General features: G+C 42.9%; 1 protein-coding gene across 1 annotated transcript in view; it reads right to left on the minus strand.

The window, feature by feature from the left end:
- PKHD1 (PKHD1 ciliary IPT domain containing fibrocystin/polyductin) overlaps positions 1-19,731 on the minus strand; it is a 454,138-nt gene that overhangs the window by 289,834 nt on the left and 144,573 nt on the right. Inside the window, exon 36 of the mRNA XM_034990755.1 lies at positions 9,958-10,170. Coding sequence (XP_034846646.1) covers positions 9,958-10,170 — 213 coding nt within the window. The remainder of the gene's footprint in view (positions 1-9,957; positions 10,171-19,731) is intronic.

Genomic DNA, 19,731 nt, shown 5'->3' on the forward strand with positions numbered 1-19,731 from the left:
AGAAAGAAAGAAAGAAAGAAAGAAAGAAAGAAAGAAAGAAAGAAAGAGAGAAAGAAAGAAAGAAGAAAATGAAAGACAACTCAAAGGAAAGCAGAGCCTAGAGTTGTGATGAAACAAAATCCTAACAACTTCATTGGAGCACCTGGACTCAGCTGTGCCTCAAGTTTTGTTTTTGGTTGTTTTGTTTTGTTTTTTTCAGTTATATGAGGCAATAAATACTCTTATTTTTTTTCTGAATTGGGTTTTCTGTCACTTGCAACCAAAAAAGATCTGACTAATGACAACACTTTCAGGTATATATAGAAACTTAAAGTATCTTACAATGTGTTTCTAAGTGGGGTTCTTGCTGTACTTGGATTATTGAATAGCTAGAACTCATTTCTAATTAGCAGTACGCATTTACATGTAAACACCTAAATTCCTAAAGACCTTAAAAACAGCAGGTTCACTTTAACGTGTTTAAACAAGTTCCTTAAAGTGTGGTTTATACTCTTAATCTAAGGACCTCTTTCGTATAGACTGTTCCAAGGTCACTCTTACCCAGATCAAGGAATTAGAGATTCTAAGTTATCTCAGTTAAAAAAATCAATTAGATTTTACCAGAAATATTTCTGCCATTGTGCATTGGATAGTTGTATTTTGGACTTTTCTGAAGCATGACACAGAATAAAGAAAATTCTCACCTTACCTTTCGTTGGTGGTGTTGGTTATATTTTGAGAGACATGTATGTAGTTGAAGACCAATCCTCATCTGCTCTAAAGGGAGAACCAGTTATCCGTCACTGGCCATCCTACCATGCTAAGGGTTCCAAGTTAACTTGACTGCATAATGATGATCTGCTAAAACATACCAGCTGAACAGAACCCCAATGTTGTACTGAAGTTTGTTTGAATTTAAGATAATAGAAGCAAAGAATAGGTGTTAAATTTTCCCCATCCTTCTTCCTCCATTTCTCCCCTCAATTTGATCTTACTTCCTTCCCATCCCTAAATCAAAATGAATCAGAGCAAAACACACACACACATAAACACAAACACAAATATGAAAGGTTGCTTTCTCTTCAACCCAATATCTCTTGGGGCACCCTTTCATATGGGTGCAAATGTAACAAATTCTGAAGTAGGACTTCTACTCCCCCAAACCAACAAAGAAGGCCCAAGCAGGAAACAAAGAGATGATAAAGGCCTCACACTGTAAGTGAGCCATGAACAGTTAGGGAGCAGACATTTCCTTGGGGCTTACAAAAAGGAGACTAATCTGACTCTGCCATCTGAGCCATCCCTGGACAGACCCTACCTCAGGCTATATGAGCAACAAGAAGAGGACATTCAAAGGAATTCTCAGAAATGGGAGTGAGTCATCAGCCTGGTAAATGGGACATGGCCTTTTCCTCTCCTTCTCTTAGAGGGAAGTCTGAAGACACTTCTTTCCACTTAAAGAAAAAGGGCTTCAAAAGTACCAGGCATAGGGTTGCCAGCAAGAATAGGAGACTGGCTTCTTTTCCCCAGGTTGGATGTCTGCACATGCAGCATATTTGCTGGACTGCCCCTGCCTATCTGAACAGGAGAAAGGATAATTAGAAAAAGAGAACTGAGCAGGGAAAGGGGTGGTGAGTGGAACATCTTTGGCGTGCAAAGATTGGTAACTTTCTTCTGATCAAGTGGATTCTGGGGAAGGTAGCTTGCCTTGGGCCAGTATTCTGGTACTCCACCCAAAATGGGCCCTAAGGTGGTATTAAGGGCACTGCAAACCCAAAGGGGGAGGGGACTCCGCCCTGAAAAACAGTGGGAAGGTCTCTTACAAGGCTCCAATGATCTTATATAGAAATCTTTGGAGAGAGAATCAACAGTTGACCAGTATTATCCAGAAAAGCAGCCACACCTAGCAGAGGATACAAGCGCACAGTTCAGTAAAGCCTTCAGTGAGCCTTCTCACCTCACCTCTTCTTCCTGTCCCAGCACCAAGAAAATATAAGTAAAAAGGATGGATGGAAAAGCAAAGGAGCAGGCTAAACCCCTGTCACTCCAAGTGCCTTAGGCCAGAGGCTCAAGAAGGAGAAAGGAGCATTACATGAGAAGGAGACTGAAGTTTTAAAGTGGATGAGTTCATAGGGGCACCTGGGTGGCTCAGTGGGTTAAGCATCCTCCTTCGGCTCAGGTCATGATCTCAGGATCCTGGGATCGAGTCCCACATCGGGCTCTCCGCTCAGTGGGGAGTCTGCTTCACCCTCTCACTCTCTCTCAAATGAATAAATAAATAAAATCTTTAAAAAAAATAAAGTGGATGAGTTGGAACTGGCCTTTTTTAATATCTTAAATCAACTGGCAATCTATGGTGCCCAAGATGGTGTTGTTAAAAGAAAGGAGGAAAAGATCCATTGGAATATGGATTAAGATAGTAATTAGAAGAAAATAAAGTCTGTTCTGAGTCAGATTTCTGTCTAGAAGGTTCAAGTCTCTCAAAGATCCCTAAAAAGGTACCTCTTCCATTTGCAAAGACCTACGGCCAATTTACACACCACACCAGCTCCAGATACCCACGAGATCTCAGGGAATAATTTGTGGTAAAAAGTGCTAGGGGAAGACAAGGAAACTCTTCAATATTGAGAAAATCCAAGATCCTTGAAAAGGAGGAAGAAAAACCATAGCATTTACAGTAGTCCCCCCTTATCTGTAGGGGATACATTCTAAGACCACCAGTGGATGCCTGAAACCACAGATAGTTCCAAACGCTATGTATCCCGTGTTTTCTCCTATGTATATATACCTATGATAAAGTTTAATTTATAAATTAGGCACAATAAGAGATTAACAATAATAACTAATAATAAAATAAAACAATCATAATAATACACTGCAATAAAAGTTATGTGAATGTGGTCCCTCTCTCTCAAAATATCTTATTGTACTGTACTTACCCTTTTCTCCTTCTTGTGATGCTATGAGATGGTAACATGCCTAGGTGATGAGATGAAGTGAGGGGAATGGCATAGGCCTGTGAAGGAGCATTAGGTTACTACTGGCCTTTTGAGGATACATCAGAAGTAGGATCATCTGCTTCCAGAGCTCTTTTCTTTGGTGGTGGAAAACTGGAGTCCACATGAAACCAGACATTTCAGCGGCCATGTAGATGTAACCAGTAAGGAGCAGGAGCATGAAGCCAATACGTGCACAGAGACAGAGAAGACGTGAGAGACTGTGAGTCCTGACAGGACGGGGGCCCGGAGGCAGTCATCCCCCAGGCCCGTGGTCTTCCTGTCCACCTTGTGCTTGACAGAGAACTCACAAATCCTTTGTTCTAAGTTTGTTTGCCCTGGGTTTCTGTCCCTGAAAACCAAGCAATTTAAGAGGAGTAAAGCTACACACAAAAATGCTATACCACTGCGATGGTTTATATTCCAGCCCAAAGGAATGAGAGACAAAAATGGGAAGACTGGCAGTCTAGAAGAAATAGGTAAGACTCAGGGGCAAGAGGAGATGTGACAGATGTAGAGGAGACTGAACTGGAAGTGGCTGGTCAGGTGACAAAAGAGCAGAGATATGAAAACCTATTGTTGGAGGAACTGTTCTAAGATGAAATAGGCTCTGGAAAGTTTCACCCTACATCAAAGAGCAGACGGTAGGAAAAGTCCCCGAGCTCTATCAGTCCTGGGGAAAGAAAGGATCAGAGAGGAGCCGTGAACTCCTCAAAAGGATCTACACACCACAGTTAAAAGGATGAGCTAGCAAACTGTGGGAAGAGCCAAGATGTCCATCGACAGATGAATGGATAAAGAAGATGTGGTATAGATATACAACAGAATATTATGCAGCCATCAAAAGGAATGAAATCTTGCCATTTGCAATAACGTGGATGGAACTGGAGGGTGTTATGCTGAGCGAAATAAGTCAATCAGAGAAAGACATGTACCATATGATCTCACTGATATGAGGAATTCTTAATCTCAGGAAACAAACTGAGGGTTGCTGGAGTGGTGGGGGGTGGGAGGGATGGGGTGGCTGGGTGATAGACATTGGGGGGGTATGTGCTATGGTGAGTGCTGTGAATTGTGCAAGACTGTTGAATCACAGATCTGTACCTCTGAAGCAAATAATACATTATATGTTAAAAAAAAAAAAAGAAGAAGAAGATAGTAGGAAGGAAAAAATGAAGGGGGGAGAAATCAGAGGGGGAGACGAACCATGAGAGACTATGGACCCTGAGAAACAAACTGAGGGTTCTAGAGGGGAAGGGGTGGGAGGATGGGTTAGCCTGGTGATGGGTATTAAAGAGGGCACGTTCTGCATGGAGCCCTGGGTGTTATACGCAAACAATGAATCATGGAACACTACATCAAAAACTAATGATGTAATGTATGGTGATTAACATAACATAATAAAAATAAAAAGCAATAGAGCTACAAAAAAAAAAGGATGAGCTAGTAGAGTTGCTTTTAATCACCATTTTAGCAATGGAACTCTTTCTTCTAATGAAATATTACTTTGAGCTCAAACAGAGAGATAAGCAATGGATTACTTGAGCAATTTAAACCTTCACTGCTTGGCACCCAAACACTTCACTATCTGAGGAACCCCTGAAGTTCCTCCAGGAAACATCTGGATTTTGTGGAGAAGGTGAAAACCAGGAACATGCTTCTATATGCGTGTCTACTCCATGCACCCGGTACCATGCTTCAAGACCGCCCGATGCCCTTCAGCAACTAAAATAGTGCCCGTGACACCATACTTATAAAAAACATGGAATTTAAATAAAGATACTTGGTACATTTAGAAGGAAAACAAACCATATCTAAACTCGCCTATTTAGTTTTTTCCTTATTTGTTCCTACCAAATTCTTACGTTCATAACAATCGCACTAGTGTTTTCCTCAACCATGCTCCCACATACCAGCTTTGCTCAGAAACTTATGTATATTTAATGCCAGTATCTTATAATTTCTTGAAAAGGACAAAGACAGAAGTCCATTCAAGGCCATAAGACTGCTTTTTCTCCTAAGAAACTGTCAGCCAAATTTCTCAGGGAGGAACTGGAAATGAAGTGAGAGACATTGATAAATTTCCCTGCTGAACAATCAATAAAAGCCCCACCATCCTGTTAGACTCCCACTGTGGAAGCAAGGGCCGTAATTACATTGTCAAAAATTCAAGTTGCCCAGGCTGACAGCGACCCCCTTGAAAAGTGACAAGTGATTGGCACTCAGTTTGGGGTAGTGAACCTGGATTGGCAGACAGAGTGGGGAAAGAAAAAGGCACGAGTGAAATTTCCTTATTGACCACAACCAGCCAGACCCCAGACAGCCACTCTGGAGGCATCCCGAGACCCTAGAGTCACATTTAGAATCCCAGTGAGCAGCTGACAAGATCTCCTAAGCAATCTGAACCCCATCAGAGATTCCGAAGGGAATAGCCCTGCCCCAATCCACTCCCAAACCCCGAGAAAGAGAATGACGGTGTCGCATGTGTGTGCGGGTATGTGTGTGTGCGTGTGTGTGTGCATGTGTGTATGTGTGTGTACAAGTGTGTGAGAGTTTTCCTACATTAAAAGAAAAACATGAAATGTGCTTTCAACTCCATCGTTCCTTATGACAGCTTGAACAGCAAAGCCTGTTTGCTTAGCGATATGAATCCATGAGAGAAATCAGCTGGAGCAGAAGGGTTCCAGGGGGTAGCAATGAAGAAGGAGACGGGGCAGGGAGGGTGGGAAGGCCATAGTCCTGACATGCAGACCATTTGTGTGATTCTCCGTGACCCGAACTGGAGCTAAATTAGTACCCGTCAGTCAACCCTCTCACTGTTGGACATGAGGGATAAAATGCCTCCAAAAAGACTCATTGCTAGGCAGTGCTCTGCTTCTGGCTATTCTGGGGCCCATGTAAATGGTTTCCAGAAGACTCTCTTGTAACACACCCAGGAACGGTGGTTTTCCACTGCTGGGAAGCAGCTGCACAGAGATTAAAATCAAAAGGTGTTCACTGAGCGGTGGGAACAGAAGATACCTGGGAATGTTGCTAAAACCTCTCTCTTGCTCTGATCAGAAGAGGTAGACAAGGAAATTAGTAAGGAGAAAAATCTCTAGGCAGGGCTGGCCTCATGCCAAATTTTGAGAGAGAAGCCCCTCTCACTCTCTCCTCGCTAAAAGAAAATATGAGATAATTGGCATTGGGTCCTCACTGCTTTAGGGGGGTGGGGAGAATATAATAAAATAGCCGTAACTAACTCTGCTTGAGTGTTACTTTGGAGTAGTTCACAAGCAGCAAATCTACAAGGTGGGGACCATGTTTTCCTGGTTTTATGGAGCTTCATTTGCCCAAGGTCATGAGTGATTAGTGCCAGAAGTGGACAGAGTTCCGGTTCCAAAACTATTAACCACTAAAAACAGCATTTCTCCAAGTGTAGTCGGTGAGCCACAGGAATCAGATCACCCGTTGAAATGCACATTTCTAGGCCCACTCGGGCCCACCAAGTCAGACTGTGCGGGTGAGACCTAGAAACCTGGATTTTAAAAAAATCCCCTGGAGACGAGTCTTCTATGCACTAGGTGGTGAATCTCACTACATCATGACAGGAAGCTGAGTGAACACCAGGTCATTAGGGATTTAGGGTGCGAAGCAGTGAATCAAGTTGCTCACTGTTTTGCATACTTGACAGCAAAAGAAAATTAGTTTTTCCCTAAAGGCCCAGTGTCACCAGACCCATGTCTGTCCCTGGGAAAAGGCCAGGGAAATTACGTAATGATTTTAGCCATGCTATACAGCGCTGCCGGAGGGGAATCTGAGACCTCAGGTGTGCAGGAGACAGGAGAGGGGACTGATGAGCTGCAGGCTGGGCAGGGTGGGGGGGATTCTCTGACAGACACTAAGGGAAGGGAATTCTCACTCGGTGACTGTGCTCTTTTCCACACAGTGTTTCCTTCAAATGAATGAGAGGCAGCGGCATCATTTCAGAGAGGACAATAGCTTGCTTTTACACGTGTTCACTGTGTAAGCTCGTGGTTCTCCAGAGAGCCTAGTTACTCCCATACTGGCAGCGCTCTGGGCAAATGGGTAAACCAGTTGCTGAGGATAACCTAACGCTGGGAATGCAGGAAAGGAGAGGGGGAGGAGGTGGAGGGAACAGGAGAAAGAGAAGGAAGGGAGGGAGGGAGAGGAGGTGTCTGCACTCTCAATATCCAGTAACGTCACAGGACTAAAGCTGCAACATTGATTTGTAACTTTCAGAATTCTCAAACCATCTGAGAAGCCTCTACTTTGCTTTGGTTGGCCCATATTGATTGATTATAAGCAATTGCATTAAGGATTTTCTTAACCGTTTAAACACAAAGGCTTAGGAACATAGGGTACCTTGAAAATGCAGGCACATAAAGGTTTATTTACGAGCTGTTTTGCTGATCCTTCATAATAGAACGTGAGCATGAGAAGGTTTGGAATGAAAGAAGCAGGCTAAAATGAATTAGGAGTCTTCACCCTTCTTTGGGTGTATTTCCATTTCTAGCAAGAGTTGAGCATCTGCATTACATAGGACAGTGGCTCTCAAACCAGAGGACCGCTGTTAAGCTTCAGGGCTCTTCAGACGGTCCGTAGCAAATACTGATCAGTGAGTGCCCTCTTGCTGTTCTGCAGCTGTGCTTCTTCAGTGGTAAACAACAGCACGTTGGGTTGGTAGCCTAACTGGGCTGCAGGGCTGCCGCAAGCACTTGGAGACCCCGGTGATGTGCCTCATGTGGATGCTGGACCACAACATCAGTGCAAGTTCTTACTGATGAAGCTAGGAGAAAAGAGTCCTCCATAAAGCAGAACTTAAGAATCAGTACTGTAGGGCACCTGGGTGGCTCAGTCGTTAAGCGTCTGCCTTCGGCTCAGGTCCTGATCCCAGGGTCCTGGGATCAAGTCCCCACATCGGGCTCCCTGCTCGGCGGGAAGCCTGCTTCTCCCTCTCCCACTCCCCCTGCTTGTGTTCCTGCTCTCGCTATCTCTCTCTCTGTCAAATAAATAAATAAAATCTTTAAAAAAAAAAGAATCAGTACTGTAGGCATTTTAAATTTCTGTCCGGATAGTTATGGGGTTTTTTAAGCCTTACAAAATATATCCCCAGTGTGTAGCAGTCTGGCTGGTCCAAAGTCAACACTTACTAAACGCTTGATGAAAAGATTTCACTTCCTCTCGTAGGAAAGCCAAAAGAGGCAAAAGACTGCATTTTAGTGAACTGTGATTGAGGCCCACAGATTATACTAGTCCCCCCTTATCTGTGGTTTGGCTTTCTGTGGTTTCAGTTACCCGTGGTCAACTGCAGTCTGAAAACAGACGATCCTTCTTCTGACCTGGTCAGAAGGTCACCAGGAGCCTAGCACTACGCCACAATGCCTACCTCACTCCCCTCACTTCATCCCCTTGTGGAGGCATTTTCTCACCTCACATGATCGCAAGAAGCGTGAGTACAGAGCAGTAAGATATTTTGAGAGACCACATTCACATAACTTTCACTTCCATATATTGTTATAATTATTTTATTTTTGGTTATTGTTGTTAATCTCTTATTGTGCCTAATTTACAAAATAAACTTTATCATAGGTATGTATAGATAAGAGAAAACAGTGTATATATGTGTGTGTGTGTATGTATATATAAATAAATAAATATATATATAATTATAAATAAATATATATATATATATATATATGGGGTTTGGTACTATCCATGGTTCCAGGCATCCACTGGGGGTTTTGGGACACCCCCCCAACAGATAAGGGAGGGCTACTGTGTAATAGACAGAGCCTTGACAGAGCCAAATAGCAGACCCCTCAGCATAGCTACTTGCCCACGTCTAGAGTAATTAATCTATGATAGGTAACGGGGTTTTACATTGTCATGCCAATATAGAAATGCCAACGTCAATGACATCAAGTTTTGTGGAGATTGGGCCACTATCTGGAGGCTACATTTTGATTTCCCTTTTTTCTCATGCTGTGTAACCAAAAGTATGTTAGTATCCACTGAAAGATACATAAAGCTCATCATTTTATACTTACACATTTTCCAGTTGATACCGAGGATTCTCCTGGTACACTTAGTAATTTCCTGAATCTCAAGGAAAATAAAAATGTCCATTTTGCAAAGTGGGACTAAGTGATCAGAAGACAAAACCGCAGCAGAAACACATGTAGCCTAATTCCTGTTTTGGGGGGGGGTTTCCCCCAGAAATCCATAAGCACCCAACCCCCTGTAACAGGATTCTAAGTAGAACTCTAACTGAACGCGGCTCCCAGGAGGGGAAGACAGCCATGACAACAACAAAATAAAGTTGTCTCTATTTGATTTGTGATGCCATCAATGTAAATGGCCCATCAGTCAGTCTGCACTACACTATACTGCAGTTATAAACACCAATCTCAGTGGTTTAGGTTGACAAAATCATTGCCCATTCCCATTCAGGACAGCAGGAGGTGGGCTGCAACTCTGCCCCAACTGCCCTCATTCAGGTTCCCAAGCTGAAGGAGCCGCCCCTACGTGAGACAGGCTATTCACCAGCAGAAGGAAAAGGACGAATGGCCAAAGCAGTGTGATAGCTCTCAAAACTGCTACTTGGCCATTCAGTCTATCATTTCCACTCACATTCCTTGACCAAAGCAAGTCCACGGTTGAGCTTCATGTCCCAGTGGGACAGGGAAGTATGGTCCACCCAGTGGGAGGCACTGAAAGTCACCTGGCAGTTGGTGGAGGCATATAATCCTCTTACAGGAAGGGGAGTACATACTTGGGAACCAAATACACTCTGTCTGCCACAGGACTCATAACAACTAATATTTCTTATTTAAGGAAATAGTGCCCATGCTGTCATTACCTTTGTTGTCTCAGCAACAAATAGCCAAAGATTTTTAAGAGGTTTTACCATTTGCCCATCACTAGCAGATTGTCTAGACACCGTTCTACCTCATCTCTTCTGGTAAACTGTCTCACTCACCATGCAGGGAAAGAGTTCCATTCCTCACAGCCAGGAACTTGACACCATATGGAAAGAAGGGAGTAGAGTGGGAACTCCCATAGAGTTTGATCTCAGCTTTGCCTTGGAAGGGCTTGTCCTCGGATCCAATCCGGAGCTCTCCACCATCAGTAATGAGGATGGAGTGTGCCCTAAGCTCAATGGGTCCTGGATCCATGAAAATCAGCTTGCCTCCTAATGACCAGAAAGAAGACTGTCAGTCCTTCGGAGGATAAGGTCCACCTCCTATTGATAGTGCCAACATCTGATGAAATCCTCTGCATTTATATACTTTTGCTGCAATTTAGACTTATTTTATCTTGTCCTCTCTTTTAGAAGCACAAGAGAATATGGATTGGACCCCCAAGGGTAGAAGCCCTATACTAAGCCAGTGTAGGCTAGCTATCACTATTCACTGCAACTTTATTTATGTTATTTTTAATGGTAATATCCCAAATGCCCAGCAATTTAGGGCTGGCTAAGTAAGGGAAGAGAAGGTCACCATTTTAGTCACCTAGCAGCAGACAAAAGAAGCATATAAAATTAAGTTTAGAACTACTAAGAAACAAGTGAACAAGGAATAGAAGAAAATATGTCAAAATTACAAGAATTATGGTAAAAGGAAATGTAATTAGGACTACCATCATGGCATTTGCAGCACTTTAGCTGGCCAACATCCATTTTGCTTTACTTTTGATAAGAGACCCAAATTTCCTTAAGAAATTGCTCTGTGCCACTGAACAGGGTGGAATGGGACTATCAATCACCGTATCCCATCCTACCATAGCCTAAGTCATGTACCCAGGCTTCAAATGGAAATCTGGAACAAGAGGGAATAGAAGACTGGAAATGTTTAGAGTTTAGTAATTCCAGTGGTGGCATCTAAAGGAGCCTGAAAAGAGTTGCGTTTCTGAGGCCCCCTGCCCTCACCTGCAAAGTTCCTTCAGAATACCCTGATCACTATCACTTCTACACCTGATTTTCCAGACTCTCCCCTCAATTCTGTAAGCAACCCAACATATTCTCAATAAACTTCCTTCTATAAAAGAAAGTCGGTTTCTGCTATTTATAATCAAATAATCTTAAACTGATACAGATAGGTTTCCTCTATTATCCAAATTTTCTATAACATAGGAATATTATTTTATAATAAAATTATATTGTGAGAATAAATACTTAAGATATTAAAACATACTTTCACCTCTATAACACTTCTCTTTAAAAGGATTTAGAATATTTGCATTCCGTGCAGAATTTTCCCTGTAATGACAACATAATTAAAGCAGCCCATGTAAACAACCACTTTAACCTGCATGAGTTACTAAATCTATCTCCCTCCTGTATGTCGTTGGCAAAAGTACAGGACGAGACTCTTCTATCCTGTAACAAAGTGGTTAGAGTTGTGACTTCATACTAGAACAGCCAGGGGTCCTCTTTTCCACATCCTACAACAACGTCCCATCCCATTCAGAATAAAAGTCAAAGTCCTGGTACTGGGCTCCAACAGGCCCTTCATGATTCACCACCCACCTCCAACCCCCCTGCAGCGTCATCTTGTGAGCCTCACGCCTTCCCTCACCTGCCCTGCACATGCGGGCCCGCTTGTCAGCTCTCCAGCAGGCCTCAGTTGCTCCCTTACCGCAGTGTTCTTCTGTCAGGCATCCCTGTGACTCACTCCCTGTTGTTTCCAGTCAAATGTTGACTTCTCGTGGAGGCCCTCCCTTTCCAGTCTATATAAAATAGCATGCTCTAGCCCCTTACCCAAAGACATTTTTCTTTATAACACTTACCATCAGGTATATTATATATTTACGTGTTTATTGTCTGCCCACCTCTCACTAGAGGCCATGCTTTGTGAGAGCTCTTCTCTGTTTTGTTCACTTCTGTATTGCCAGTGTCTAGAACAGTGACTGATAGATGGTTGGCACTCAATATAGAATTGTGGAGCAAATCAATATATGGTTATATCATTTTGGAGAATCTGATTTAAGTATCTGAATTTCCTTTATGGACATACACACACACACACACACACTCTCATTTTCTCAGAGAGGATGTTGTTATTACATGTAATCTATAAGTCCATACATTGTCTCAATGAGCCAAAGGTAGGCAAAGGATGCGAAGAGGCAACATGCCAGAAAAGAAATGGCTCAAAAAGCAGATTCTTCTGTCGTAAGGAGGGTCTCAGTGAGTGAGTGGCAGTGAAAGCCAAGACTCTTCAGTTGCTAAATTTTGTCCTAAGTCCAATGCGCCAGGTTACTGAGCCGGATCGCTGTTCTCCAGAAATCACAACTGGAACGACTCAAACATGCACTGGACGAATGAGAGGGACAGAAGAAAAAGGATAACATGCATTTTGTCATTTTTGTTTACCTCTATCTTAGCACAGAGATAGTGATCAATATACATTTGGCCCCACAGTCAAATGTGGAGGCCACCTCACCCCTAACCTTCAGCTCCAACATTGCACTTCGACTCTCCTCAGCCTTCTTCATTGAGCCTTCTAGTCTCGCATCCTAAAGCCCAAGCCACACGCCATCAGCGACAGTCCTAGGAGGCTGACGTGGACTCGACCCCTGAAAGTGTTCTCTCCTTGCAGCTACAATTTAGAACATGGCCCACGTGGGTATCCAGTTTCTCCCTCGGGAGGATGTGCACGGTAAAGGTCCTTCCCTCAAAGAACTACGATGAGATTTCTTGAAGTGATGCTTGTAGATCGCTGGTTTCGGGTCTGACACCTGTTAGACACTTAAGGTAATGGTGGCAGTGGCTACTGTCAGACTCATCTGCTCGCCCCCCACTGTTGCCAGTACTATTCATTTACACAGTTCCTCCAACACTCAAGCATTACCGGACCACCTCCTTGCAACGTTTCGCCACTGGCAGGCCCACCTTTCCTTCTGACACCTGGCACAGCAATCGCGCACTCGGGTGAACTATCTGAGAAGCGAGCAACTCTCCTTTGACCTATAGGCTTGATGCTGGAGCAGCAACACTTCCAGACTTCCAAAGGACCTACTGGCGATTTGGACTTTAATTTTCCCTTCCACTGTCATTCCAACGGCAAGAATAATCGTTAGAAATGCAATAATAATCCTTAATTCTGCTGTGAACGAGAGGAAAGAAATGTGACCTGTTTCCTACAACTTCTCATTCCAAGCCACATGTCATTAATGTCCCAACTAATTCTCTTCAACTGGTGGGCCGTGGATTTGCATGGCATGGCATGCCCCCTCCATTACAAACAGGCAGGGAATCTGAACTGACCTTGATGAGCAAGTGGTGGAAACAGGCAGCAGAGTGTCTACTGGCCTCTGAAGGACCCTCAGTAAGTCCCATAAAATTGCTGGGTCTCCCCATTACCCAGTTTCCAAATCTGTCCTACTCTGTGCCTGGGGATGGTCTGTTTTTTCATTATTCACATGCAGAACAGAACCATGCATTCACTGAGATTCCTTCCAGCTCTAGAACATTGGACATCTACATCTTCAAGAGTGCACTCGGGTGTGCCAATACTGGTGGGAACATGGAGCTTGTGTTTTCCTGACACCACCCATCCTGCAGGGGACTTTGAATTTCACTTGAGAAAAGTATCCCATACACAATCAGAAATCCAAATAATACTACACGGAAAACAAGGGTGCTAACACTTACTGAGCACCTACCCTATGTCAAAATCTTTAGACATGTTGTCTGAAATGACCATCAAAACAAGCCTACAAGGTCGGTATCACACCCATATTTTGCAGACCAGAGAGCAGGCTGGGAGAGGGGGTCTGTCTCAGCCTAAAATAAGCCAAGCCAGCATTCGAGCCCAGGACCACCTGCCAGAAGAGCTCATATTCCCTCCACTTCTGCAAACCCTCCCAGGGTGCTTTTTTATTAATTAGAATTATCATAGTTACATTTAAGGAAAAACACGTATTAGCTTAAGTTAAGTTTGCCTGTGGCTTGTTTATATACGATTTATTTTCACTTTGTTAATGTAGATATACCTCGCCTCATTCCAAACAGGATTTGAGGCAGATTACAAGGATTAGCGGGTGAATTTATAAACCTGGGCTTTGTTCCTTGTCGCATCAAGCCAACTATTCAACACACTAAAACAAATTGGTAGAAATCTAAAAATGTCATTTACTGATGGGAGCTAATAATGACGCTAACGAAGGGAGAAATCTCAGCCCAAAGAAAATGAATGATTTGTGTTGGCAAGAGTACTAAAAACAGGACTAATTAATTAATATGATAACCATTATTCCCGGCTAAAAAGCCTCCCCTCCTTCCTTATCAGCGGCAAGGATAAGGAAATCTAGGTAAATTAAGAAGAGAGTTTGATGAGGAATTCAGCTCTTTTTAATTGAAATAATTAAAAGCGATAACCAAAATGAAAGCTTCTTAGTGTGAAGGAATGGAAGGTTTATACTCAAGCTAGCCCTGCACCGAGGCCCTGAGTGTTGCATCCTCACACTTTATTAGCTTAAAACAAATATCCAGTGGGCCAGTGCAGAGCGTAGTGGCTTCGTATGGGAGGGCAGAGGGAGGACTTTATTCCTCCACTTTATAGAGCTTGACCACATTTCTGAACACTGAAATAAAGTGCAGGGCTGAAAGTGGCCTGTGGCCATGACCCTTCAATGGCTTGTTATGATTGTTCATGAAAGCCAGGTCTGTCCCACAAGTGACCTTGGGTAATTTCATAAAAATCAATCAACCATCATGATTGTTACTTCCCCTCTAAAATAAATAAATGAACACAACTTTTTTACATGTAATCACTTCTTTCCATTAAACATCCCTTTTATTTCTTTTAAAGGGAAGTCAAAGAGACTTTTAGCAGCTAGCTAATGTTTGCAAAGTACATCAAAACCCGTTTTTGGCTAACCCTACAATTAGCCATCCTCTGTAACAACTGCAAAACGATTTGTTGTTCGTGTTTTGAAAAAAAAAAAGAAAAGAAAAGAAACACTGTTCTAGCTATTTTCCCCCTCACTGTAAAAATTTGGAGTATAAATATTTTACTGCACGACAGACTCTCAAAGAGCCGGCTATACCTTCCATCCTCAATTCTTTCCCTCCCGTTCCTTGAGCCCGCCCCAGCAGGACTTTTGCCTGGCAAGTGTATCAGAACTGGACCTGTTATGGCCACAATGGCAACCACATTGCTGAATCCAAGGCCCGATGCTCTGTTCTCACCTGTCCTGAGTGGCCAGCACTATCTCACACACTCGGTCACTCCTTCTTTCTTGAAACTCCTTCCCCTCCCTTGCCAGTGCTGGTTTTCCTCCTCCCCACCCCCCAAGCCTCCCCTCCCAGCTTCCCCCACCGGATTCCTCCCGATTGTCCCAACTACTGGCACCTGGAGCGTCTCCAAGTAGCAGGATTCTTGGGTGTGGGTCAAAGAATTAGGTGGATTAGAACATTTGGAAGATTGTAGAGACATAAGCTCTAGGAATAACTTTAAGAAGTGTGAAGGTCCTGATATGAGGAATTCTTAATCGCAGGAAACAAACTGAGGGTTGCTGGAGTGGGGGGTGGGGTGGGAGGGATGGGGTGACTGGGTGAGAGACACTGGGGAGGGTATGTGCTCGGGTAAGCGCTGTGAATTGTGCAAGACTGTTGAATCTCAGATCTCTACCTCTGATACAAATAATGCAATATATGTTAAAAAAAAAAGAAGAAGAAGAAGGTAGCAGGAGGGGAAGAATGAAACGGGGGAAATCGGAGGGGTAGACGAACCATGAGAGACGATGGACTCTGAAAAACAAACTGAGGGTTCTAGAGGGGAAGGGAGTGGGAGGATGGGTTAGCCTGGTAATGGGTATTGAGGAGGGCACATTCTGCATGGAGCACTGGGTGTTATGCACAAACAATGAATCATGGAACACTACATCTAAAACGAATGATGTAATGTATGGGGATTAACATAAGAATAAAAAAAATATAAAATAAATAAAAATAAATTTTAAAAAAGTGTGAAGGTGGTAGATGAAGATGTCATTATGTCATTTTTAGGAGACTCGGGGGAGAAAGGGTGCAGAGCAAGAGTGCACTTGTTTAGGTGAATAGCAGGTGATAAAATGAACCCAGGGAGAGTGACTCCAGGGTTAAGCAGAGGGAAAGCCAGAGGTGAATGGAAGCAAGACCCAGGCAGGCATCTGAGGACTTCAATTAACTAGATCAATCTATAACCCAAACTATATCATTCATCGCTCAAAGCCTGAACTACCTAAATTTTTATATGTAAATTATCCAGTTTACTTATTTATATTGCTTAACCTCCACTCAGCTTTTTGTGTCAACCGCAAATAATTCCTTAAAATGTTTAGCAGCCTGTATCTGGTTATCTTTCCAGTTGCTATGCAGTCAAATAGATAGGGAGGCTTGTGGAATTTCCTTTCCCTGGAGAATTATAGATGACTATCCATTCTGGATGGACAGGCCCCCTCTGCCTGGGTAAGAAGGGCTGGCAGAGTGATCCGGGCACATTGCTGCACCCTACTGTACCATGTGGCTGGGGAGGGAGGCGTCAGGAGGAGGTGAGAGAGTGGGGGAAAAGGTAGTAGTGGGGGAAGCCAGCCACAGCCCGAAGCCTGCGTTGTGTTGGGGATGCACACAGCTTCCTTTGTTGGCTAGATCCGGATTAGGCTTGTGCCTGATCCACTGGAGCAGAGCCTGGAAGCCTTCGAGGTGGGCTTGTCCCCAGCCAGAAAGGCGGAAAATCAATTTGGCTGGCAAACGAGAGCCCCCAAGAGCTCAGTGCACGCTCCATAATCCTATCCACTAGCAGCTCAGGAAATAGATGCCTGAGCCCTCACATATTCATGGGGGATGTGAGGTATAAATCAGGCTGTAAGGACTGGGGGCAAAGGGAATGGACTCTCTGGCTGGCTACTAATTAATCAAGCACAGAACACCTAAACCTAGCAACCTGGGAGTGAGCCAGACACACACACCAGCACAGGCTGCGGCTGCTGCTTTTCCTGATAGTTTTTTGGGGGGGGGTTTTCATTTCAATTAAAATAGATATCGAATGAAATTTTCCCCCTTAGCTGATGCTGCTTATGCATCCCCCTGTTCTTCCTTTAATTAAAAAACATGCTTATTGCAATACTTGCCAGAATCACTTTAATGGTATTTTAATTGTAATGTCTCTGCCTGATTAAAAAAAGAAAATATGAACTAGAAAGTGTGGGCAAAAGGTTCTCAGGATGCAGGAAAAGAGCCACCCACCTCCCCGAAATGGATGCCACATACTAATTCCTTAATTAGCCTGGTACGCCTGTTAAATGGGCAATGTAGAAAGGGAAAAGACATATCTGAAATAAAATCACAGACTCAGAGCCACAAACAATAGCAGTCGGGAGAAATCATTTTTAGCAGCTCCGTTTTCCCTGGCAGGACAGAGAACTACATCTAACAAAAACCACCATGCTCAGGATTGGCCCATGCAAGGTGCCGAGCCAAGTTTTCATAGCTCTTTGCAAAGGGTCGCATAGCCTTTGGGAAAAGAGTAGCAGGCCTGGGTTAATTGGCTTCCAGTCCTGACAATAATATATGGCTCCCTTTATTGTTTTAGGCTAATAGTTCTCAAACTTGAGCGTGCATCTAAATCCCCTGGAGGTCTTAAAACACAGATTGGCAGGCCTTCTGCCCAGAGGAGGTCTGCTATGGGGCCCCAACATTTGCATTTCTCGCAAGATCCCAGGTGATGCTGATGCTGCTGATTGGGGACCACACTTTGAGAACCACTACTCTAGTCAATTAAGTGATTGATCTAGGTGTCCATAGTCTTGGGCTGTTTGCTATCATCTAAAATAGGTGGAGAAATACAAGGCTGGGATTGCAGATTAATTCACTTCATCATCCATCCAACATTTGCTGTTATTTCCCAGCCTTTCTGCTAGATGTTGAAGGAAAAAAATGTGAAAAATACAGTCTCTACTACCACAAGGTCAAGGTGAAGTTTAATTGCTCCACGTGAATAAAAATACCCTGGTTTTAGTGCATTGGCCAACCTGACAGACAATGGAGAAAGAAGATAAATTGTGAGTCAGCTTTCACTTTTTCTATGACACATAAAACTCATTAAATTAACTTTATAAATTGATTAACTCTATATTAATTACAACATTTAAACCTATTTGTGGAAAAGAAACTACATAGAAATATTTAAAGGAACTGAAACACAGATACAAATAAATGCCTTTGTCATTACAGCTACCATTATCAATTGTTACTTAACTAAACCTTGGTTCCTTTTTTTTTTTTAAGATTTTATTTATTTGTCAGAGAGAGAGTGCAAGCACAAGCAGGGGGAGCAGGAGAGGGAGAAGCAGGCTCCCCACCAAGCAAGGAGCCCAATGTGGGACTCGATCTCACGACCCTGGGATCATGACCTGAGCCAAAGGCAGTCGCTTAACCGACTGAGCCACCCAGGCATCCGAAGAAATTATTACGTCCTTTTACCAACACAGCTTCTGGCATTTAAGTACACAGGGCCCTCAGCTGTTCCATGGATTTCTAAAAAGTCACTTAAGCCCTCAGAACGAAAGCTCTTTATAAGGAGAAAAGACAAGACCAGGAAAAAAAAAACCCACAAACAAACAAAACAAACCAAAAAAAAAAACCTACCTTTTCTTTAAAGTCTGTACCAAGCAGGTAAAAATCTCCCTTGCTACCAAGTTACTCATTCATTCAAATAATCTTCTCCCTTCTACCAAAGTTCAAATTAGCATTGACCCAATCACATTTTTGAATAGCCCTCCAATTTGATATATTTCTCTAAGCAATTCAAAATGTTCCAAATATAATTGTTCTCTGAATATTATAAACATAAATTGTCTATAGCATGATAACTTCATGAGGTTTCAGGTCACGGTTGTTTCCTCATAGAATTTATTTATTTAAAAAATGAGAATACCTTCTACTTTTTCTTGACCCCCAGGAATATTACAGTACATGAGAAAGTGATTAAATGCTTGGTCTCTGATATATTTTTATATGTATAAGAATCCCGGATACATAAGCATCCCAGAGTTCTAGTCCTGCTTTCAATCTGGATAAACAGGATGTGGAAATCATTAATCAACAAATGAGGTAAAACGGTAAGGAGAGACCAAACCCTGAAGGACTCCATAAGCCATATTTAGGAGGTTAGGCTTGATCTCAAAGGTTAATGGAAAGCCAGTGAAGGGTTTTAAGTAAGGAAGTTTAAAATATTTATCTTTCATTACTGAAAATATTATAGCTTCTGTGCTAGGAAGGGACTGGTCCCTTTCGGTAGCATTTTTCATGTTACAACATTCAAGTTGTCAAGACATAAAACTGTAAATTGTTTAATATCTATCTATCTGTCTGTCTGCCCATCTATGGAAAGCATGTCCTTTCTCATAGCAATGGCTTATCTTTCATTTAAGGCTAATCAAGTGTGTCTGGGACTGTTCTCTGGAGGTAAATAATGTAAGTCATTGTCTGATTGGGAAAAATAAGGGGTTTCAGAGCCAAGTGTCCCCCACAGTAAAAAGCCTTTGTCTCTGATCTCCTGATACACAAATAGTAAATGAAATTGGTCACTGTCTGGACTAATCCACTAACATTTGAGAATACCAGGAAGGACTCTGATTATAGAGAAATCCACAACTAACATTAATCTGCCTCTTTAGGTCAGAAATTCGTTCATTAGTTCACTCATTCCACAATTACTTGAATACCTACTATGTGCCTGAAGATATAATGGTCCTGCAATATAAATGT

Source organism: Mirounga leonina, unplaced genomic scaffold (assembly GCF_011800145.1).
Source record: "Mirounga leonina isolate KUSES-001 unplaced genomic scaffold, KU_Mleo_1.0 Mir_53, whole genome shotgun sequence".
Classification (NCBI taxonomy): Eukaryota; Metazoa; Chordata; class Mammalia; order Carnivora; family Phocidae; genus Mirounga; species Mirounga leonina.